Here is a 24319-nt window from a genome sequence, read left to right as displayed (position 1 = left end):
CAGGGCGCACAATGCAATGCGCGCCCGCCCTGATGTAGGATATAAATTGCCTCATAAGGATGATACAAGCTTCATTTGTCACTGTCGTAGAATTGAACCTACAAGTGTAAAATTGTTTTTTTTTTTTTTTTTTTTTTATAACGAAAGTATAAAATTGTTAATAATTAGATATATAATAATCAAGGAATAAATATGTTTAGGAGAGTAGATATATTTTGTTAATTAGAAATAAAAAACTTACCTAATAAAATGAAGTCTTAGATATTTTGCAAAAAAAAGACCCGGTTAATATTAACTTTGTTTTTTTAATGATGTGGCATCTTCTCCTTAACCGCCAGGTATAGCATCTATACACCGACGGTGCATCAAATATTAATCCTAATAATAAATAATAAACCAACACTGTCCCTTTCCTTATTGGGAAGCACTCCCAGGTTTGAAGGGAACAATTTTTCAGCTCAAAATGAAACCACAAATTGGTAAGGAAAAGGAAGAATTACATGCATTGCAAAACCCAAAACAAAGATGTGAATTTTCTAATCTTAAATCACAATATAATTGAGAAATCATAGGATTCATTTTGGGAGATCAGAGTAGGTGGCAGGGGGGAGCTAAGAGGCGGTATGTATAGATGATTGCTTCAGTTGATATGATGCTCTAGAATCTGTGTTGCAAAGTAAGAAATAGTGTTAGACTGGCAATCCAAATGTATAGTATATGGAGCAGATGCCCGTATGGGTAGCTCAACTGGTCATAGAGGTAAAATTTGTCATAAGAGACCAAAGATCGAGTCTCAGACAGTAGTGTGAAAACAACCTTTCAGAATGAGGGGCTCCTTTTGCGTCTGAAGTGGGCGATTCCACCTATTGTCACAAGTATATGCAAATAATGCAAAGAGTAAGAAAGTCTAAGTAAAAGATTCCATACCTTAATAGCGGACCTCGAGCTTGCCATCTCCATCATTTTGAATTTTCTTTGCAGACTCTAAAACTTCATCACTACACCCTTCCAAATCAATTAGCTCAAGGCATGTACATCCAGAAAGGCACTCATACGGGAGCGATTCCAAGCTTTTCCAACTCTTCATCACCAGACACTCAAGGCTTGGGAAAGAGAAATAGCAGTCTATCCATCTACAAAGAGTTTGAGATTTGAAGACTAACACTTTCAATTTTGGAAATCCATCTTCAACTTGTTCCCACTCGGTCTCTGAATCATCAAAGGCATCCCTTTCTAGTTGGAGAACTTGGAGGTTAGGTAGCCTTCCAAGGATGGTCATCATCTCCAATTTCATCCAAGTCTTAGAAAAGTTCAACTTCTTGAGCTTCGGTGGAAAATCATATGGTTTTGGAATATGTACTAGCCCAACTTTCTTTAACGACAGATATCCATAAAACTTGATGCTTTCGAGTTCTTCCAAATGGCTTAAAGTATGGAGCAAGTCAATAGGATGCCTACTGTCATTGTAGTTGTGCTCATCATATCTTACCCCCAATTTCTTTACATTCGGAATCTTCACCATCAACGCTTCATTTTTGCAACAAAACTCACTTAACCACAAAAGCGTTGTCAGATTCTCCAATATCAAATTCTCTTCATCATCTTTAAAATGAAATGAAGAGCAATCCAAAATGCGAAGCTGCGTTAATTGTGGTGTCTTTGGAAGGGTTAAGTATACTTCAACAGTGTAATAACTACGTAGAATCAACGTTTGTAGATTTTTCAAGCTGCTTAAAATCGGGAAGGAACCAGGTATTGCACCAATGTACAAAGCTAGATACCTCAACTGACTTAAGTTATTTATCCAATGAGATGAAGGGAAAAAGGGCAAATAAAGTTGAAGTAGGTCAAGTACTTGAAGTGATGCGAACATGTTATAGCTAAGGATCGGACTTCTTTGACGGTATACGATTCTATATTTAGATGGAACAACAAAGGAATGGCATTTCTGGAGTGTCCTATGGTCAAAACCTAAATGACTAATATGATGGCAATTCTTATGAATTGATTGTAAACTTACCCAAAAATAGCAATCATTTTCTTTTTGATTTGGTTCTCGGAAGGACTGTCCAACTTGTGATTTGTCATCAATGACATGCAAAATATTTTTGCCTTTAGCTAGTCTGAAGCACATCTCACGCGTAAGATCATGGATCTTACACGTCTTTATTCTTTTACTCCATCCTCTTTTTTCGACCAAAATTAAATTTCTATCAATAAAATCTTGCAACTTTTGTCATGCCACTTCTTCCTTGTTTGCCACCAAAGCCTCATCTTCTACAAATTCCTGAGCGACCCAATATCCAACTAATTTTTAACTGGAATCTCATAATCTTCTGGAAATACTCCTAAATATATGAAGCAAGTCTTCAAATTTTCAGGCAAGTGGTTATAACTCAATAAAAGTATTTCCTCACAACTTTGCTCCTCATATAAAGTTGACGATAATGCTACATCTCTGGCAACATTTTCCCAATCTTCCACCTTCATTTCAGCTTTGGATAAAATCCCAGCAATCACCATAATTGAGAGTGGTAATCCTTTGCATTTCATCACAATATCTCTCCCAATTTTCTCAAATTCAATACAAGGAAGACGACAAGATTCTTTTGCAAATACTTGTTTGCAAAAAAGATCCCAACTATCTTCTTTGCTTAGGGTAGGCATGCTAAATGGGAGACCACCAGAACTAGCATGAGTACCCACATATGTGAGCCGAGTTGTTAACAATACTCGACTCCCATTTCTCTTTTCCGGGAAGCAAATCTGCAAATCATCCCAAACTTGTGTACTCCATATGTCATCCATTGCAATTAGATACCTCTTCCCCAGCAACAACTTACGGACTTTATCCTTGAGTTCGGAGGTTCCTGCAGATTGTCCTTCTGTTGGAGAAGAACCCTCAATTGATTGGAGGAGCATTTGGAGCAAATGATCCAAGGAATAAGATTGAGAAACAGTAATTCATGCTTGAGTGTCAAAATGACGCTTGATGCCTTTATGTTCATATACTTTTTTTGCTAAAGTTGTCTTCTCAATACCTCCCATTCCTGTGATGGAGATGACTTCTCTTTTTTTAATTGAGGGGTTGGTGAGCTTGTCCATAATGTCTTCAAATGCATTGCTGTTACCCACCATGAACACTTGTTCGGATTTGGTGGCCATTGAGATGAAGGGTAAGTAATTGAAGAATGAATTGAAGCTCACCTTTCCCAGTGCCTCTCACTTTTTCTTTTTCTTAGATTTGCCCGTTGAGATTATCGATGATTGCCAAACTGCACAGTATTACTTGGCCGGCCGGCAGAGCAATTATTTTACATTTCAAAATACTTAAACCGTGTGGACCCTAGGTTTGGTCACCTCCATCACCGTGTGGACCCTAGGTTTGGTCACCTCCATCATCTTGACTTTTTGTTTGCAGAGAGTAAGACCCATTTAATAACCGAAATTGTTTTCTATTTTCTGTTTTTAATGTTTCAATTTTTTTTTTTTTTTTTGGTTTCCTATTCTCTCTAGAAAACTTATTTATTAACAATTACGGAGTATTTTTTTAAATTAACGTCATAAAATTAAATATATTTAGTTTAAATAAAATAAATATAATTTTTACTTTTTAGTACAATATATGTAAGATTTTAACCTTAGATATCCGACTTAAATTTATATATGTAATTCTATAACTGTAAAAATAATATATCTAAACTAAAAACCTATTAGTTTAGATAATATTAATATTTGAGTTAATTACCAAAATGGTTCATTGACTATAGTAAAATTACTAATTTGGTCCGTGACTATTTTTTTTGTCGAAAAATACGTCGGATATTCAATGATCTATGATAGTAGGTTATTTACCCGTATTTGGGCTTCATTGTATCAAAATGCATTGTTAATGAGTGTAATTGCACCTTTAAAAAGTTTGAGGGGCTAATTGACTCTTTAGCAAAAGTTTGAGGGCCTATTTGACCCTATATATATATATATATATATATATATATATATATATATATAGTTGGGTTCCAATGAGAACACTTGCTTAGGTGAGAACGTGAGAACAAATCGTGTGCATCCATCTAATATTTTTTAATGGTCTAGATTAGATTAAGTGTGTGCGAACACGCATTAAATGTGTGCAAACGCGATTAAGTATGTAAGTGTGTTGCACACACTTAATCTAATCTATACCATTAAAAAATATTAGTATTGTACCCGTGCAATGCACGGATAATTAAATATGCAATGTTTAGTTTTTATTGTACCCGGAACCGCAGTCACCCCTATGCCCGCCTAGCTGATGCATAAATAACTAAATATGCCATGTTTAATTTTTATTTTTTTATTATTATTTTATTTTTACTTTGCTTCCTCTCTCCTCCCACTCTCTTTCCAACATAACAAAAACCACCAAAAAACTACTATTAAGTATTGATGCTCTTATTTACATCATAGGCTAGCTACAAATCAATAGTTCAAGTTCTAAAGCTAACAATCTATACTATAATCGATTCCAAAAGTTTACGGGTTCTACGTCACGTTCTCAACTAACCACAAGGTCTAGATCCAGAAATAATTTTTTATTTTTTTTTAAACATAGATATATATATGATGTTCAAAATTTAAAGACAAGTTTATTTGCTAAGCAGCAAATTTGCAGAAGCAGAACAATAAGTAGGAGATCACAAGATGAGAAACAGAGTAGCAGACTACTATACATCTCAATTCTCAAGCAATCAATTAAGATTGGGGCTTCATATGGGTAAACATCGTCTTTGCAAACTCGGCTAGTTTCTCAGTTGAAGGCATCACATCCTTCACGGCATCATCACCGCAGAAATCTTTTGCCCAATTGGCCAAACCAGGAACCTTAGCTTCATCCACAAACTTAATGCTGTTAAATGTCTCGATGACCCTTATCCAGGCCACTAAGCATCCCAGTGCAATACTGCAATGTATAGTCAAGGTATTAAATTAACACTTTTGAAAGTCAGAGGTTGGATCACTTAACACAAGTTCAATAATCGATGGATCAAAATTGAAATTTACTCTAAAAATAAATTGCGCTACGAGCTATAACTTTTAGCGGATTGATAAACGTTTCATCCTAACAAGTGGTCTCGGAGAGATAAGAGATACGGTTCCAAGGCTCAACAAGAGCAGTAAAGACTGACTGGTGTTATTGGAAGGGAAGTTGGCACCATATAGTTAGCGAATTGTTAGACAGAAGCCGGTAAAAGGTGAAGTTTAGTATTGTTAAGGTATTGTTTTTATATATTTTCTTATGGATTTAATATTATAGGTATTATTTTTAGGATTTAAAACTTTAGTTTAAAAAAGTTCGATTAAACAACCGATTAACCGAAAAAAACTTCGATTTGGTTAATTCGGTAATACAAAGTTCAGTTCGTTTAATAGTTAAAGGTTTAAAAACTTCGGTAAAACGGTTCGGTTAACCGATTGCACACCGCTAACAACAATACCACCACCACCAACAACTACCACCATCACCACATCATCATTATTATTACTAGTAAGTGTCCCGTGCGATGCACGAATTATTATTAATTTAACAAATGAGCAAATTACACTTTTGGTCCTATGACTATAGGGGGTGTGTTAATTTTGCTCCATGACTTTTACAACTAACAATTTAGTCCTTTAACTATGTTTTTTTTAGTAGATTTGGTCCTTCCGGCCAAATCACCGGTGGAAATTGGCCGGAAAAACTTAAACCTTTTTAAATTTTTTATTCATGAGGGCAAAATAGTCTTTTTACGTAAGCTTCTTCTTCTTCACGTTCATGAGCTACGGCTAACAGTTGCCCCTGCTTTCAAGAAAGAACAGCTCCAAGAATCGAAACCCTAGGTTTAGAAGCAAGGTATGATTTTTATCCTCAGCTTTTTCTTCATGTCTACTGCGCATTTCTTGATTCATCTTACCCAGATCGCACGGTATAAAGCTCTATAAGAGATCTAAACTCCCAGAAATATTCTTCTCCTTATTCTAGCCACAACCATCCTCCCAATTCAGCCACGACCAATCATGTCTACTGCGCATTTCTTGATTCATCTTACCCAGATCGCACGGTATAAAGCTCTATAAGAGATCTAAACTCCCAGAAATATTCTTCTCCCTATTCTAGCCACAACCATCCTCCCAATTCAGCCACGACCAAAACATAATTGTAATATTGGTTGTGATCCTGTGGATGATGGTTTATTTAATTTATAGTGTTGAAGTAGGTGTAGATGTTCATGTAAATATTGATTCTGAATTTTAAATTTATCTCCAATCAATTAATGTTAGAAACATAACATAATTATTGCAATGTTAATTCTCAATTATGGATCAACAATTATTACTCAAATTAATTTTGTGAATTACTCTCCTATCCACTAAAATCTTTTTGCTTATTATTCACTTTGATTTTCTTTTCATCTTTATTTAATTATTTATAATGATTATGATTAGGGAAAATATTTCCATAATCATTTTGCTTTAATATATAGAGATAGAGATAGAGATAGAGATAGAGATAGAGATAGAGATAGAGATAGAGATATAATATATAATATATGCAATATTTTACAAATTTATGATATAGACATGTTATGTTGACTAATTTAATAATTATGTTGATGTTGATTTGATTTGTAATTAAAATTACATGAATTTATAAATTAATGTAAATACAATAAACGCTTTAATAATTGTATTCCTTACAAGTTGTTCAGAGCCTCAAGTCTGAATGATGGATATATTATGATCGGAGCAAACTGACTCGAGAAAGCGAAGCAAGGAAGTATGGAATGGACTTAGGGCCCCGAGGTTGAGCCCCGTGCTCGGCCCAAGGCACCTCGCCCATGTTGAGCTCGACTCACCTGACCCGCGGACCCGGTCTCAACCTAGACGCGGTCAACACTGGAGATTCAACCACCCTCCGGTTTATGTGGGGCACTTAGGGATTTATTCTATATAAATACTCCATATTTTGTCTCTTTAAGACATGTTCAATCTATTCTAACTACTTTGTCCTAAAATTATTCAACTAAATACTCCATTCTCATATACTCATATCTTTCATAATTTGATAAAAACATTTTATAATTTAATACTAAGCCGTTTAGGCTTCAAACCCTCAAAAAAATAATCTCATTTATTCGAATGACACTTTAACATTTTTATTGAGGAATTTCAACCACCCTCACCGGCCAAACTTAGGGTCAACACGGTTTAAGCATTTTGAAATGTAAAATAATTGCTTATTAGCTACCTCAAACCGTGTTGACCCCGGCCGGCTAAGTAATACTGTGCATCTTGGCCATCATCAATGATCTCAATACGCAGATATAGAAAAAGAAAGAGTGAGAGACACTACTGGGAGAGCTGAGCTTCAATTCATTCTTCAATTACTTTCCCTTCATCTCAATTCTCAATGGACACCAAAACAACTTCCACAAGTGTTCGTCAGGGTGCTTCTGGCGCAGTGCCCCAACAAGTGTTCATGGTGGGTAACAACAATGCATTGGCAGAAATTGTGGGCAAGCTCACCAACCCGTCAATTAAAGAAACAGAAGTCATCTCCATCACAGGAATGGGAGGTATCGGGAAGACAACTTTAGGAAAAAAAGTATATGAAGATGAACGCATCAAGCGTCATTTTGACTTTCAAGCATGGATTACTGTGTCTCAATCTTATTCCTTGGATGATTTGCTCCAAATGCTCCTCCAATCAAATGAAGCTTCTTCTCCAACAGAAGGACAATCTGCAGGAACCTTCGAACTCAAGGATAAAGTCCGTAAGTTGTTGCTGGGGAAGAGGTATCTAATTGCAATAGATGACATATGGAGTACACAAGTTTGGGATGATTTGCAGATATGCTTCCCAAAAAAGAGAAATGGGAGTCGAGTATTGTTAACAACTCGACTCACATATATGGCTACTCATGCTAGTTCTGGTGGTCTCCCATTTAGCATGCCTACCCTAAGCGAAGAAGAAAGTTGGGATCTTTTTTGCAAACAAGTATTTGCAAAAGAAGAATCTTGTCCTCCTTCTAATGAATTTGAGAAAATTGGGAGAGATATTGTGATGAAATGCAAAGGATTACCACTCTCAATTATGGTGATTGCTGGGATTCTATCCAAAGATGAAATGAAGGTGGAAGATTGGGAAAATGTTGCCAACTCTGAAGCATTATCATCAACTTTATATGAGGAGCAAATTTGTGAGGAAATACTTTTATTGAGTTAGAATCACTTGCCTGAAAATTTGAAGACTTGCTTCTTATATTTTGGAGTATTTCCAGAAGATTATGAGATTCAAGCTAGAAGATTAGTTGGACATTGGGTCGCCTTGGAATTTGTAGAAGATGAGGCTTTGGTGGCAAACAAGAAAGAAGAAGTGGCATGGCAAAAGTTGCAAGATCTTATTGATAGAAATTTAATTTTGGTGGAAAAAAGGGGATGGACGGAAAGAATAAAGACGTGTAAGATGCATGATCTTACGCGTGAGATGTGCTTGAGACTAGCTAAAGGCAAAAATATATTGCATGTCATTGATGACAAGTTTCAAGTTGGACAGTCCAAAGAAAATGGCAATTTTTGGGTAAGCCTACAATCAATTTCTAATATTAGTCGTTCAGGTTTTGAGCATAGGACACTCCAGAAATGCCATTCCTTTGTTGTTTCATCTAAATATGGAATCGAATACTGTGGAAGAAGTCCGATTGTTAGCTATAACTTGTTCTCATCAATTCAAGTACTTGACCTACTTGAATTTTATTTGCCCTTTTTCCCTTCATCTGTTTGCATAAATAACTTAAGTCAGTTGAGGTATCTAACTTTGTACATTGGTGTATTACCTGTTTCCTTCTCGATTTTAAGCAGCTTGAAAAATCTACAAACGTTGATTCTGTGTTTTCATGACACTGATAAAGTATACTTAACCCTTCCAAAGACACCACAATTAAGGCAGCTTCGCATTTTGGGTAATTTCCCTTCATTTCATTTTAAAGATGAAGAAGAAGAGACTTTGATATTGGAGAATCTGACAACACTTTTGTGGTTAAGAGACTTTTGTTGCAATAATGAAGCGTTGATGGTGAGGATTCCGAATGTAAAGGAATTGGGGGTAAGATATGAACAGCCTGAATACAATGACAGTAAGCATCCTATTGACTTGCTCCATACTTTTAGCCATTTGGAACAACTCGAAAACATCAAGTTTTATGGACATCCATCATTAAAGGAAATTGGGCTAGTTTATATTCCAAAACCATATGATTTTCCACCGAGGCTCAAGATGTTGAAATTTTCTGAAACTTGGATGAAATTGGATATGATGACCATCCTTGGAAGGCTACCTAACCTCCAAGTTCTCCAACTAAAAAGGGATGCCTTTGATGTTTCAGAGACCGAGTTGGAACAAGTTGAGGAGGGATTTCCAAAATTGAAAGTGTTAGTCCTCACAGATCAAAAATTTCGTAGATGGAAAGATAGCGAGTTCACTTTCCCAAGTCTTGAGTGCTTGGTGCTAAAGAATTCGCCTCACTTGGAATCACTCCCTTATGAGTGCCTTTCTGGATGTCCATGCCTTAAGCTAATTCATTTGGAAGGGTGTTGTAGTGATGGTGTTTTAGAGTCTGCAAAGAAAATTCAAAATAATGGAGATGGCCAGCTTGAAGTCCGCGAAGAACGTATGTATTCTTACAGGGAATATAATGCTTAGAATCCCTGTATGAACTCTTCCAGGAAATGGAGGAGGAAATGGAGGAGGAAATGGATTAGAAACACAAAGGTCAGTTTACTCTATATATATATTTTACCAGTCCAGATCCACTCGGTTCGTTTCGAGAGACTCGGACAAGAGTTGATCCAAAGAGAATCGTTACTAATTGAACTTGGGTAAAAAAGCTCATTTGCTACTTGAGCTACTCTATATATGCATTATCTTCCATACTCCATATACATTTAAATTGTTAATTAGTCTGATCTAACACTATTTCTTATTTCAACTACTTTGCAAGACTGATTGAAGAGAACGGAAACAACAAGCATAGTATCACATGTTCTTCTACCACTTTGAAGGTAACTTTGATGAGTCCAGCATCGATCATATCAAACCGAAGCAATCACCCATACATACCTCTTAGCTCCCCTGCCACCTACTCTCTAACTCTCCCAAAACAAATCCTAAGCTTGATCTCTCAATTTTAAGGTTAGAAAATTACATCTTTGTTTTGGTTGTGCATTCCGCATGTTATTTTTCCTTTTTCTTAGCAAATTGTGGTTTGATTTTGATCTGAAAAATTGTTCCCTTCAAACCTAGGAGTGCTTCCCAATAAGTAAAGGGGCAATGTTAGTTTATTATTATTAGGGAAAATAGTAAAAAAAATGTCCCTCTATAATATGCCAATTATCAATGTCACTCCTGAATTATGAGTGGTGTAAATATTGCCCCTCAATTATTAAAATGGTGCATATATAGCCCCTCCCGTAACGGACCTGTGATTCCCCAACGCTGTCCATCACTGGTACTTCGAATCGAGGGAGGGAAAAAACAACTAAATTACATATTTACTCCGACTTAACGGTGTCGTACATTAACGGGGAACCACATGTCCGTTACGGGAGGGGCGATATGTGCACCGTTTTGATAATTGAGGGGCAACGTTTACACCACTCATAATTCAGGAGTGACATTGATAATTGACATATTATAGAGAGACATTTTTTACAATTTCCTCTTATTATTATTATTGTTCTTGTTGTTGCTGCTGCTGCTTTTATGCAAGTTATGTATTTAGTTTGTATGGATTATTGAATAGTGAATCACAAATGGTATTATTTGATAAAACTTATACGTGATTATTCTTCCAAAAGGTTGAACCCCAACTCTAAGGGCCCTCCCCACACTCCGACCCGACAGAACATTTGGGAGAATGTAAATCATGGTAACTCAACTGAATATGAACCACAGAGGCTAGACCGTAACTCTTGGTCATAAGTTTAAATCTCAATGGGAGTGTTGACTCTCTTCGCACTTTAATAGGTTGAGAAAGTACTCAAAAAAATTATTAGTTATGAGGATTGTACAATGTAATATTATTTACATCCCTTATTATGTGAGACTTTTTTTATAATTTTAAAGACAAAAGCCTTTTTGGTTAGTCTCTCCATTGGAAAGTTAATTATTAATTATTATGGTGCCTCAACATAAGTTTCTCCAATTTTACTTTAAAATTTTGTTTTCGAAGTTTGTTAACAATTTGATGAGTCGGAGGAGTAGGAATTTTTATTTTATTTTTTTAAAAAATACTAATGATTCTTAACAAGGTAATATTATTCTTTACTTTCTCAATCTTTTTTAGTCCAAAGAATCATTAGTCACACTATCCGATTTGATCCTGTGATCACCCATTTGGAATGGTAACAACAGTGTCATCACACTACATATATAATAGTAGTTGTCAGGAATTTTGAAACTTTTAAAAATTAGTTTACAAATAATCATTTTGAAATATTATTTTCAGTGAATCTACTTACATTTTAATTAGGTTAAACTGTATTTGGAAATTTTCTAAGTGATAATGAAATTTATAAGTTCAAAATTATTAATAGGTAAATAAAAAATTGGTTTATTTGCTAAGCAGCAAATTTGCAGAAGCAGAACAATAAGTAGGAGATCACAAGATGAGAAACAGAGTAGCAGACTACTATACATCTCAATTCTCAAGCAATCAATTAAGATTGGGGCTTCATATGGGTAAACATCGTCTTTGCAAACTCGGCTAGTTTCTCAGTCGAAGGCATCACATCCTTCACGGCATCATCACCGCAGAAATCTTCTGCCCAATTGGCCAAACCAGGAACCTTAGCTTCATCCAGAAACTTAATGCTGTTAAATGTCTCGATGACCCTTATCCAGGCCACTAAGCTTCCCAGTGCAATGTCCAAGAACCCTATTCTCTCTCCGCCAAAGAATTTCTTCCCTTTGCTGCAACTTTGGAAGGCACCCTCCAAAACCCCCAACCCTTCTTCCACCTCACCTATCGCTGCCTTTCTGGCTTCCTCATCCTCAGCAGCTGCTATGGTACGCAGTTTTGGGAACCACTGTAACAAGAGACATAACAAATAATTTTTAGACCAGAATCCACAATGCAAAGTCGAGTCGGATTCATGATATAACAATTGATCACAAACTTCACCGTACAAGTAACAATATAATTAAACCATAAAATTAGCATGAAGATATATACCTTATCATCAATATAAGTGGCCCAGAAGCGATGGGTGGCCCGGTCATAAGGATCGGCAGGCAAGATAGCCGGACCTGAAGTCCATACCTCATCAATATACTGGACGATTATGAGGGACTCGCAAACAGTGTTTTGGTTGTGAATGAGAACAGGGATTTTCTTGTAAATCGGATTAGATTTGAGTAGAAGGTCGCTCTTGGCCGCCAAATTCTCCTCCACGGACTCATAAGCTACAGATTTGATGTTGAAGGCGATGCGCGCTCGGAGCTCAAATGGGCTCGGCCAAAACCCCAAGAGTTTCACAGTCTCTGACGCCATGGCTGAAGCAATTAAGAAGACAATTAAGGGCCAAAATCAATTGGGGAGCCTTGTAGTAGCTAAGTGTATATATTGTGGACTGTGGAGTGGTTGATGCGAGCTGAGAGTTGAAACACAAAATCAAAAAATGTGGACGTAAATGAGAGGTGGCCACATGCCCTTTCATGTCCAAATCCCTCCTTAATTAACAGCCACGGCTTGGACAGGGTGAAGGATTTAAATCGCCAGCCTTATAATTAAAACATCGCAATCAAACTCCAAAGTTACAAGTTCAACTACTCCGACAAAAGTAGTCTACTATGGTCAGCTATAGACAATTAGATTGATTTAGCTCATAATGATTATTTGATGGTTAGAATCATAGTATAGGTGTGAGTTTCTCTCGTCATATAGTGCACCTAAGTGTTAGTAAAATGTATTAAAAATGCAACAAATAATGTACACAACGCATCAATATTAAGTGCACCTAGCATTAGTATTAGTTGTATCAAACGTAATCATTAAGTGCACTTATGTCAAAGACGTCATCATTACGTGCACCAATGTTAACAAGGTAAATTATTTTCACTATTTAGTGAAAATGATTGCAGTTGTAAGTGATTTTACTTGCACTTTTCACTTGCAAACTTACAATAGTTATTTACACTTTTAACACATTTTACTTGTAACAAAATTTGAGTTATTTACGAAAATGTCATTGCATCGTTTTTTAAAATTATATCTAATTCGTTAAATCAGGACACGACGGCTGCGATTCGTTCTTAGTTCTCTCTTGGGCACTCGTCTTCACCTAGTGCGCCACTCTATATATGTGTGTGTGTGTTTATATATATATATATATATATATATATATATATATATATATATATATATATATATATATATTTATCTAGATCAATTACCTACAATATATATTTATAATTTATGAAAAAAATTCGAAACTTTTTGTTTTTAAATTATAGAGAAATTTTACTTTTTTTTTCTCAATTATATCGTAGTCATTTTACCAAGACTATGTGGTACCTAGGTTGGATTTTCATTTGGAAGGTTATGAGTTCGAGCCTCACGTAATAGAGCCAATAGCATTCAAAAAAAATATTGTACTCACTTTTGCCTCTACTTAATTGTAAAAATGACTTTTTAACCCATATAAATTACTATTATTTTTACTAACATTATTATTGTGTAATGATATATTTGTATTTAGTGTCAATATATCAGTAATTTCATTTTACGAACTTACTGTTACGAAATAATATTTCCGGAAAAGTAACAAGCATAAGAACGAACTACGCACGAGAGAATTTCTATACTATATAATTCAACATTTTTTAAAAAAAGCTTTTGTATATATAGTAGTGCAAATCACTAAATCCCATGCTTTTTTCAATGTGGACAAGTGCTTTTTACAAGTCTTTTTACCCTATATTTTCCAACTCAAATGAGTCTATTTTGATAATCAGTTTTCTCATTCATCCATTATCCGTTTTGAGCGTACAATATATCTATCTCTTCGTCCCACAACGAAGAACCCGAATCCACTTTGACTTGATCCAAATCAAAAGTGAACCACACATGTTTGTACCACAAAATAGTCACTTGCAATGTCATTTTATGTTATTTTTCCAACACTTTACGAAATATATTGAAACCACATCACTAATGCAAGTTCATAATAGAAATATTGAAAGAAAAAAAAAAAAAAGTATAAATAAGCCATTGAATTATTTGAAAAACATCAATTAAGTCACTAAACTTAAAAAAGTTTAAAAATAATCCACGAACTCATAAAAAAGTTACAATTAGCGTTTTTTGCAGGTTAGTAACCGATTTCTGCTAATTGAATTGCCATGTGTAATTATATTTTTTTCGTATTATCCTACTTAAAATACATGTAAGCATTTGACCCAATTGAATATATATTGCAAAACACATACAATCTGGACTCGGAAGAAAGGGATTATAAAAAACAGAACTGCATATATACTCCCACAAATTTCTATGTTTCGTTTAGGTAATAACAAAAAAAATTTTAAAAAATTACACATGATAATTCAATCAACAGAACCCAGATAGTAACCTGCTAAAAATATTAATTGTAACTTTTTTTTTTTTAATTCATAAATTATTTTAGAGGTTTTTTGACATCAATAACTTCATTGTTGTTTTATATAATTTGCCGTGAGAGAAAGGCAAGCTGAGAATGAGAGAACCGCAGGGTCGCTGGGTCGGTGCTGATAATGAGTGAACCGAAACGTAATGTTGTGGTTGGGGGACCGCTTTGGCAGCGTTTCAGCCGTTTCTCCACCATAATTGGAAAGAGAACATCCTTGGACAATAGAGTTATTGTCAGATGAATTATTTTGCATGGGGATAATAACAAATGTGGGGTAGGGTTATTTGTGAAAAATATTTATTCTGCAAATTCAAGGATAATGTCAGAAAAAAAGGAAAAAGTAAAATAAAAAACAACACTGGTTGTGCGCGTTTGCGCACAGCCAATGTCTACACGGGCGCGTGCATTCGCGTCAGGCGCGCTGTCACGCGTCAGGTTTTTATTTTTATTTTTTTCAATTTTTGTTTTGTTTTTTTTTTCTTTTTTTTCTCTCCCCTCCCACATTCTCTTTCCTAATCACTCTCACATTATCTCCCAAATCTCCCCAACTAATGTGGATGCTCTAAGGCTAAATTGATACCGAAAGTGATTTGTGTGAGACTATTTTAAGAATTCTTGTCCTACTTACTTTGGACATAATTCTCACACTGTCAACGCAGAGGTTTAAATCTTGATCTCTTCTTCTAAATACTGTCTACTGAACCGTTGAGCTAAGCTCGTACGGGTTATAATCAATCATTATTGTGTGGACCATATTTTGTATACTGTAAAATAATGTATATTCAGTACAAAAATAATGTATATTTAGTATATTAAAAATGTATTTTTTGTTATGGTCCACATAACATTGTGTGGACCATAGTCCACCCAATAATTTGCCGGTTATAATTAAAACATCTCAATCAAACTACAAGGTTACAAGTTCGACTCTGACGAAAGTAGTCTATTAGTATTTTTGGTTTGAACTGATGGGCTATGGGCATCTAGGTTGGTTTACCTCATAATAGTCTTTTCTAGGTGAGGGAATACTTCGAGTTTTTTATAATGGGTAAATGAAAAATTAATTCGGGTTGGGTCAAAGTATATTCATATTTTCCTAGTTGAGGGAATGAATTTGATATATTATACACACAAAATAGATAATAAGTGAATAAAAAATTAATTTTGGGTCAAGTCAAAGTATATTTAGATTCTCCTAATTGAGATAATGAATTTGATATATTATATGTTCAAAATGGATAACGGGTGAATAATTCTCAAATGTACCCATTAAATTGAAAAAATGGAGTTTGGCAAAGCTTTTAAGTAACATTTGTTCACATTGAAAAGAGATGTCAATTTGCACTAGAATAAATACAATTCAACTTTTTAAAAAGTTTGAATTGCACTAAAGCCGCTAATCAAATATCAAAATGAGTTCTCATTTTGATAAACTTTCAAACTTGTAGAAGATATTATAAAGTGGATTATGATCTGAATACAATTCAACTGAATATCAATAAGAGAACGCCCATCTGCTTTTCTTAGAATATTGCCTAACCATAAACCAATGCTATTCTCATTCTCTAGTGTGATTGGATCCTATATCTCTAACTTATGACTTTCTGGGAATTACATTACATAAATGACTTACCAAAACACTTTCCATATAAAGTTTCAAGACCATTTTCACCTAGAAACAAGCACGAATAATAAACCGGGTAAAGGGTGGCCCTGAAGTGCAAATTAGCTCGATCAACTTATATGTACAGAGCTGCAAAACTTCCCTCTATCACCTGTCAAAGTTGCCCGGTTTACTGTCATGGCGATGGTGGCTGGTTAGCCATTGTCATCTCAAATTGCAGCAATGAGCTTTGCTTCTGCTTTGCAGTTTTCTCCACAGGCAGATCATTTGCCTCGGGGATTGATAATGTGCGGTGTAGTAGTCCTCGATGCACCCGAATTGACAGAAGTTCAGGCTGTGCACGTACGCCACCTCCTGAGAATTGTTGAACTGCTGTATCCACAATCCCATGCTCACATCTTCCATCTTGAACAACTGCAGGGTTCGGTAGCTGTTAAATCACTACTGAAAATTATGAAATTTCCGACCACCTGAAAGTGATCTTAAATCAAGTCGAAAGTCTTGTTCCGACCATTTTTGGTATCTGAGAAAACCTTTGTTGCTATTTCCGACCACATTTGATTTAAGATCACTTTCAGGTGGTCGAAAATTCAATAATTTCCAGTAGTGAATGGTACGATTTTCGTTTAATTTCGTTTATGTATAGCTCGTTAATCAATCTACCACATGCATTCTTGACTGAAAACGAAGAAATGAAGAAATGGGAGGTGGCATTTGATAGAGGAAAAATGTAATATAACATACCCTCAGCTTATGCTGCTCAAAATTGGAAACTATGAACTTGGCAATGTCAGATGAGATAATATAACCAGGCCCATTGGCATAGGGGGGATAGTCTTCTTCTGACCATTCCTGCAATACCAAAGTAAAGAAATTACTGTGAGATTTTGATGGATGGAGAAAGAGCATTGATTTTATATCTCTTCCCTATCTTCTCTTTTACATCTGCCTATTTCTCCCTCTTCTCTATTTTCTAATTACTCCTACTTGGGAAACAGGTCTGAGAATTGTTGGGCGGAGGTCTGAAGGGCCAAGTTCAGTACCCTGCCTCTTGAAAATGTGACAGTATATAAAGAAATAAGTTGCACATTCGCTATGACGAGCTATAGCGCAGCTTTTGGCGTAGTCTGCTAGAGAATTGTTGGGCGAAGGCCTGAAAGGTGAAGTCCAGCATCCTGACTCTCAAAAATGTGGTGGTATATAAGGAAATAAAGTTGCGTCTTCACTACGAGCTATAGCTTTAGGTGTAGTCTACTAGGGGAAATTGTTGTTAGGCAGATGCCAATGAAATGTCAAGTCTAGCACCAGGTGGCTAGGGGGATTGTTGAGCAAAGACCTGAAGGGTCAAGTCCAGCACCCTGCCTCTTAAAAATGTGGCTGTATAAAAAGAAGTTGCATATTCGCTACGACAAGCTATAACTTTTGGCGTAGTCTGCTGGAGAATTGTCGGGCTGAGGCCTAAAAGGTGAAGTCCAGCATCCTGCATCTCGAAAATGTCGCGGTATATAAAGAAATAAAGTTGCATCTTCATTACAAGCTATAGTTTTAGGTGTAGTCTACTGGGGAAAATTGTTGGGCAGATGTCAGTGAAAGGCCAAGTCTAACACTAGGTGGCTAGGGGGATTGATGGGCAAAGACCTGAAGGGCACCCTGCCTATATTAGGAAATAAATAAAATTGCGTTTTTGCTACGAACGTAACTTAATGGTAAGCGTTTGATCCTATTAAAGATAGACATTAAAACAATAGCAAAGGAACAGGCAGAAGTTAGTGAATCATAGAGGAGATCAAATTAGGCAAACAACAATAGTTTACCTCATAAGTGACAGCCCATTTACCCTTCCGCAATGGCTTATGGTTGTAATTGATGTTTCCAACATACAGGCTTCTACCCTGAGGAACTTTCTTAACTTCATTCATCAGAGCATCAATCCTCACAAATGTGTCATCATCACCCTTCATTATATACTTTGCAGCCATCGTACGAATCTGCAACACACAAACAGTTCGTGAAATGGAAGCGGGGGACATGTAAACACGAGAGGGGAAGTTAGCAAGACAGGAAATGGACTTCTCCATCGCCACTCACTGCATATTTGCAAATTGCCACAGTCTTCAACACCACCAAATCATAGTTATCCATGTAAGGCACGATAACAATATCGCCAAAAAATTCTGCTTCTTTCATTAGTTCCACGTTTACTTCATTCTTTCTATGCTGAAAATTTTGTATTTTAAGACCAAAACAAGCACAAGTCAGGGTAAATCGAAGTTAATCAGCTTTCTGTAGCTTCATTCAGTATATATATATGCTTCTTAGTTCTTACCATTGCCACAAAAAAACGGGCCACAACTTTCAAGGACTTAATCGATTCGTGTTGCATCCAGGTTTTCCTCACTGCCATCCGCTCATCGAAATGATTTCCAGCAGAAAGGATACCTATGAAGAGCTCCACCGGTCCACGAGGAAGAGGCGGGGCTTGCCACTCGGGCAACATTTCGAGATGCCTCTGAGGGGCAAAACTCGGATGCATTGATGGCAACGAAGCAGCGAAAAACGAATGCACATCAACATCTCCCTTCATGGAAAAACCAGTCGCTTCATCGAGAGTAAAACCCTGTTGACAATAAGAAACAGTCGGAGGTATCAGTACTAGAAATTATGGAATTTCCGACCACCTGAAAGTGATCTTAAATCAAGTAAAAAAACAAAAAGTAGTCGGAAATAGCAATAAAAGTTTTTCTGGATACCAAAAGTGATCAGAACAAAACTTTCGACTTAATTTAAGATCACTTTCAGGTGGTCGGAAATTTCATAATTTCCAACAGTGTATATTCGTTTCGAATAACTGTTCTAGGATTGGAGATTGAGTACTTACAGGGTGATACGGAAAAGAAGTAACATGCCTCCCATCTACACTGATATGAAAACCATCAAAACCTGCAGAAACTGTAAGCACAAACATCCTGTTCTCCACAAAAGGATATGGCCAGTCAACCGAAACCCTCTTTGTTCTCTTAACAATCCTCTTTAACCACCACATGACCTTCGATTCTTCAGAGCCACCATTGTCATCAAGAATCCACCTCTCACATTTCACCTGCCCATCAACTTCATATGATACAGAAAATCAAAATTAAAAAGCAAAAAAACAAGAGTTCAAGGGAAAAATCGTTTGAGTAGCAGTCTGAAAGAACAATTGCAAGTGCCTACTATTCACACTATAGAGTGATTGCCAAAGTCCTAGCTAGTGAAACCATAAGACTGTTCCATATAAGCTAGCAGCATTAATATAGCAGTATATAAAAGTAATGGAAAAAACAATGATAGGGTTTTGGGGCTTAGGATTAGTGCGCCGTCTGAATTAGTCTAGCGTAAGCTGGAAATCTAATAGAAAAAGCAATATAAAGAGCAATCGATGGGGATAAGCCCAGCTAAACTGACTAAGGATACAAACTTGTAACTATAAGGTCGAGTTCGAATCCTAGCTTTCTTGGTTTGAGGCCGGTCAGCTATAGGCAACCTAAACTGATTTACCTCCATGTGGTCGTGGTCTTTTGCTAGCTTGGATCACAAGGCGGGATTTACCAAGTGCACCACCTTAAGTAGCGGATGCAGGTTTCTCTCGTTAGGTCCTTTGCCATCTAAAGTCACAAGGCGGGTTTTACCAAATGCACCACCTCAAGTAGTGGATGCAGGTTTCTCTCGTCAGGTCCTTTGCCATTTAAAGTCACAATGCGGGTTTTACCAAGTGCACCACCTCAAGTAGTGGATGCAGGTTACTCTCGTCAGGTCCTTTGCCATTTAAAGTCACAAGGCAAGTTTTACCAAGTGCACTACCTCAAGTAGTGGATGCACGTTACTCTCGTCAGGTTCTTTGCTGTATAAGGTCGCAAGGAAGGTTTTACTATACCCGTGCACCACCTCAAGTAGTGGAGGTAGGTTTCCCTCATCAGGTCCTTTGCCCGACCCAAGACGGATTTTATTAAGTGACCCACCTCAAGTAGTGGATGCAGGTTTCCTTGTCACTCCGAGCGCGTGCAATCAATCGCCGGATCTTAGGACTAAGAATTAATCTGGCGTAAGCTGAAACCTAACGCATCAAAAAAAAAAAAACAAAAAGAAATTACCCACCAGTTTCTTCATCAGTATTGGATTTCCCATCACATCTTATTGCATTTCCCCATTGCATTCTATAACAAGTGTTCAGCTCAATCACTGGGGTCCTACTCCAATCCCCCTTCAACCTTGGATTAAAATGCAGTATTCTGGGCGGATCCTCCCCATCCACATTCTCCAATCCCAGCAGCTCCATCATGAACTGCGACTCAGGGTGGGCCCGCCGCGGCGTCCCCACCACCGTTATGTGGGACCCTAAAGACAGACCACATGGGATCACCGTCGAGTTACCCTTCTGCAAAAACTCACGCCCTGTCAACGCCACCGAGTCGGGACACGACTCGTTACGATTCTGAGTCCGATCCCCCAACTCGGTTCCAGCTTTCCCGGATTCAAGCTCCGCCAGTAGCTTCTTCCCGGCCACGAACGCATCTCTAACAGCCCGCCGGAGCTCCGAACCGCCGTCGAATGAGTTCTCGTCGATAACCAAACCCGAAAACTTCTTATTCTTTTCTGATTTTTCTCCCGTTCTTCTTCTCTGGCGCAAACGCAATCCCATCTTTGTTTCTTGCGTTATTCTCTGACCCGAAACTGGCGGTTTTTCGCCGGAGACGAAATTCGGGCTCCTTTCCGCCATTGCCGCCGAGTCCGGGCCGCGAGTTCTCGAGCTTAGGCACATCCAGCCCGAACCCAAATCTCAAAACTATCGGTATTTCCATGCCCATTAACATCAGGTACAGAATCAGCATACCCATCAACATTTGAATTGATTTTACCCGATTCAGCGAGAACAAAGAATCGAGCTTCCCCCGTTTCATTCTCCCCACAATTTCTTGGCTTTTCAGCAAAAAAGGGAATCTGGCTCTTGAACAATAGATCGAGACCCAAACCCCAGTTTTTGCTAAAAACCAAGAGGATTAGTCATCAGCTCAGATGAGCTCCAACATAATTTACCCATGCAGTGTATACATATATATATATATATATATATATATATATATATATATATATATATATATATATATATATATATACATGCACACGTATATATACACAGACATACGCACATAATATTGTACGTAGTATATATTATTATTATTAAATGAAATGTATAAAGAGAAAGATTGCGTTGAGCTAAAAATGGCGATAAGAGGTGAGATCATCAGGCTGCGTCATCCGTAATTCCGCTGGAATTTGCGACTTGCTAGACAACCATAAACAAAGGCAAAAACTTGTATTAGAAGTGGATTAGATCAAAATGTAATATTTATACTAAAAATATATAATAGAAATATAACTATTTTTTGAGTTTTCAAACAGACTCTAAAAGTATTATATTTTTTCATAAAAATATTACATTTTCTCTTATAAGTAATAAACAATTTATTCTATATTACTCAACCCGTCGCACGAATAAGAATTCGTGACACGGTCTCACAAGAGAGACATCACTCATAAACAAGGCCAAAACTTGTGTGAGAACAGGTCGGATCTTTGATTAATAATGTCAAAGATCTAACCCGTTAATCAAAAAATCGACCCGCCTCACAGATTGAGACCCGTGAGGCGGCCTCACACAAGTGTTACCCCATAAACAAATACAACATGGTCTATCGTACAAGATAGTTGGACGTTGTTGTTTTGTCGGGAATTCGACAATTTGGAATACTTTATTTATTGGAAAAGGTGTCAAATTAAATAGGTCACTGAATTTTTACACATTGTACAATTAAAAACTCAAAATTGTGTAAATAGCATTTTTTACAAGTTACTTCCAAATTTCCCTTAAATATGATGCCATAATGTCAAATTATATATATATATATATATATATATATATATATATATATATATATTATTTTTAAAAATTAAAAAAAAAACAATTTTTTAAAAAAAATTCAAAAGTAAGTGGAAGTGGCTGCCTCCACCTTCTTCTATTGTGGATGAAGGGAGAGGCAGCCATGGTTGCCTTTTCCGTCGTATGACCTCGATTGAGGAGGGAGCAGCCATGACTGCTTCCTGTTCGTCTAAATCAGACGAAGGATGGGGCAACCTTGCATGCTCCCTCTTTCATTCAGAGCGGACAAAAGAAGGGACAGCCATAATTACCTCAATCCTCCTCTCGGACGAAGGTGGAGGTAATCATGGCTACCTCCCCTACATCCACAATGGAAGAAGATGAAGGCAGTTATGGTTGCTTCCACCTTCTTCTAAAATTTTTTAAAAAATTGTTTTTTTTTTTTTCACTTTTAACTTTTTACACGGTTGGAAATTAAGAAATTTTCAACCACTTATGGTATCCGAAAAAACCTTCATTGCGATTTCCGACCACCACCTCGGAAATAGCATCCAATTTTGTAAAGTAGTCGGAAAAATCGACTACTAGAAAGATTGGTGGGAATTCTCAACTCAGTTAAAAAAATTTAAACTGCGGAATTTTTTTTCGACGCCAACCACTAAGTAAAGGTGGTCGGAAATTCTGACCTATTTCCCCACCATAATTCTTCTACGAAAAATTGAAAAAAAATGTCACTTTTCGACCATTTTTTTAAGTGGTCGAAAAAGTGATCGAAAAATCAAAGATTTCCAGTAGTGTTAAAATAATAATTAAAATAATTTTTTATATATAATTTGACATTATGACATCATAGTGAAAGGAAACTTTGAAGTAATCCGTAAAAATTGCTATTTGATTTTTGAGATTTTAATGGTCCAATTACACACTTTTTTATTTGATAATTTAATTATATAATATGTAAAAGTTCAGTGGCCTATTTGACTTTTTTCTTATTTATTCGTTATAATGTAAGTATGGGTAATAAAGTCTTAAGATGTTTAAAATATTGGGAGAAGAAGATATTTAAAATATTAATTACGGACTAAGCAAGTGGTCATGTCTTTCACCCAAAAGCAAACGCTCAAGTTGTTCCTTGCCTAAATTAATTAGTTAACAAATTAAAGTCCGACAGTAGGGATGGCAGCAGGATGGAATGTCCACCCAACCCTGTTCTTAGGGAATATAATTTTTCCCCATCCCTGTCATAGGGGGGATTTTCAAGTAGAGGAAATTATGACTTCTCGATCAATTATGTTTTTTTTTTTTTTTTTTTTTTGAATGCGATCAATTATGTAGTTAAACTATTAATTTAGTATAATTTTAAATATTTAAATACAAATTTTAAATGTAATATTTTTAATTTAAATTCTCAAATCAAATATTAATCTAGTAATTAAGTTTTTAATTTTTCATAATGTCATCAATATATATATATATATATATATATATATATATATATATATATATATATATATATATATATATATATATATATATATATAATGTACCAGGGACGAGGATAGGTGGAGAATGAATACAACTTCCTGTCTCATCCCATCCCTTTGAGAGCCAAGATTAGGGATCCCCGTGAGGTTAGGGATAAATTTTCATGCTTATGTCTTAGTGAATAAAAGTATAAAACATGTTTTAATGTTATCGCCGTGAGGGATACACTTTTTATAAGAGTTGAATATTCAACTTTTGTAATTGTATTAGATGTATATTTATGAACTATTCCAGGTTGTTTAGTTGGAACTCATTTTTTCTTTAAATATCAAGTTGTTTAGTTGGAACTCTTTTTTTTCTTTAAATGTTTTATGTTTACATTTGTTATGGAGTAATGTTCACATTTGGTTGTGCATGTGAGTTCCCAATTTTGAATTTGATACTTTTTTACTACCTGGATAATACTATAATGTGTCGAGTTTAATTCCTATCAAATATCAAATGGAATATATATAACTATTTTTTTTTTTTTTGTGCACTAGTGTTAAAGCATGTAGAAGCTTGTATATTCATTAAGGCACATCCTGCAATTAACCTTCTCCACC

The 24319-nt window shown here is 36.1% G+C and overlaps 5 protein-coding genes and 1 pseudogene across 5 annotated transcripts in view; 2 read left to right on the top strand and 4 right to left on the bottom strand.

Moving 5' to 3' along the window:
• Nucleotides 1-10361, top strand: part of LOC109160923 (putative late blight resistance protein homolog R1A-4) — a 58292-nt gene extending 47931 nt beyond the window's left edge. Inside the window, exons 5-6 of the mRNA XM_019309184.1 lie at nucleotides 8640-9692; nucleotides 10023-10361. Of these exons, the coding sequence (XP_019164729.1) occupies nucleotides 8640-9692; nucleotides 10023-10027 (1058 nt within the window). The 3' untranslated portion in view covers nucleotides 10028-10361. The remainder of the gene's footprint in view (nucleotides 1-8639; nucleotides 9693-10022) is intronic.
• LOC109160930 (putative late blight resistance protein homolog R1A-3) lies at nucleotides 394-2054 on the bottom strand. Its single transcript, XM_019309189.1, has 2 exons — nucleotides 928-2054; nucleotides 394-664 (listed from the first exon to the last, which is right to left on the bottom strand). Exon 1 carries the CDS (start codon nucleotides 1871-1873, stop codon nucleotides 929-931), a length of 945 nt encoding a protein of 314 aa, XP_019164734.1. The 5' UTR covers nucleotides 1874-2054; the 3' UTR covers nucleotides 394-664; nucleotide 928.
• Nucleotides 2066-3259, bottom strand: LOC109160931 (annotated as a pseudogene).
• LOC109160932 (putative late blight resistance protein homolog R1A-3) lies at nucleotides 7219-8456 on the top strand. Its single transcript, XM_019309191.1, has one exon. The coding sequence runs from the start codon at nucleotides 7433-7435 to the stop codon at nucleotides 8246-8248; it is 816 nt and encodes a 271-aa protein (XP_019164736.1). The 5' UTR covers nucleotides 7219-7432; the 3' UTR covers nucleotides 8249-8456.
• Nucleotides 10362-11613: 1252 nt separating the features above from the next.
• Nucleotides 11614-12713, bottom strand: LOC109160934 (glutathione S-transferase U17-like). Its single transcript, XM_019309193.1, has 2 exons — nucleotides 12255-12713; nucleotides 11614-12108 (listed from the first exon to the last, which is right to left on the bottom strand). Exons 1-2 carry the CDS (start codon nucleotides 12570-12572, stop codon nucleotides 11740-11742), a joined length of 687 nt encoding a protein of 228 aa, XP_019164738.1. The 5' UTR covers nucleotides 12573-12713; the 3' UTR covers nucleotides 11614-11739.
• Nucleotides 12714-16228: 3515 nt separating this feature from the next.
• LOC109160925 (hydroxyproline O-galactosyltransferase GALT5-like) lies at nucleotides 16229-21357 on the bottom strand. The gene is made up of 7 exons (XM_019309186.1): nucleotides 20447-21357; nucleotides 19191-19423; nucleotides 18639-18929; nucleotides 18401-18529; nucleotides 18127-18300; nucleotides 17057-17164; nucleotides 16229-16726 (listed from the first exon to the last, which is right to left on the bottom strand). Exons 1-7 carry the CDS (start codon nucleotides 21108-21110, stop codon nucleotides 16517-16519), a joined length of 1809 nt encoding a protein of 602 aa, XP_019164731.1. The 5' UTR covers nucleotides 21111-21357; the 3' UTR covers nucleotides 16229-16516.
• Nucleotides 21358-24319: the final 2962 nt, after the last annotated feature.

The sequence above is a fragment of the Ipomoea nil genome, unplaced genomic scaffold, assembly GCF_001879475.1.
Source record: "Ipomoea nil cultivar Tokyo-kokei standard unplaced genomic scaffold, Asagao_1.1 scaffold2921, whole genome shotgun sequence".
Classification (NCBI taxonomy): Eukaryota; Viridiplantae; Streptophyta; class Magnoliopsida; order Solanales; family Convolvulaceae; genus Ipomoea; species Ipomoea nil.
This window is presented reverse-complemented; position numbering and strand designations above follow the sequence as displayed.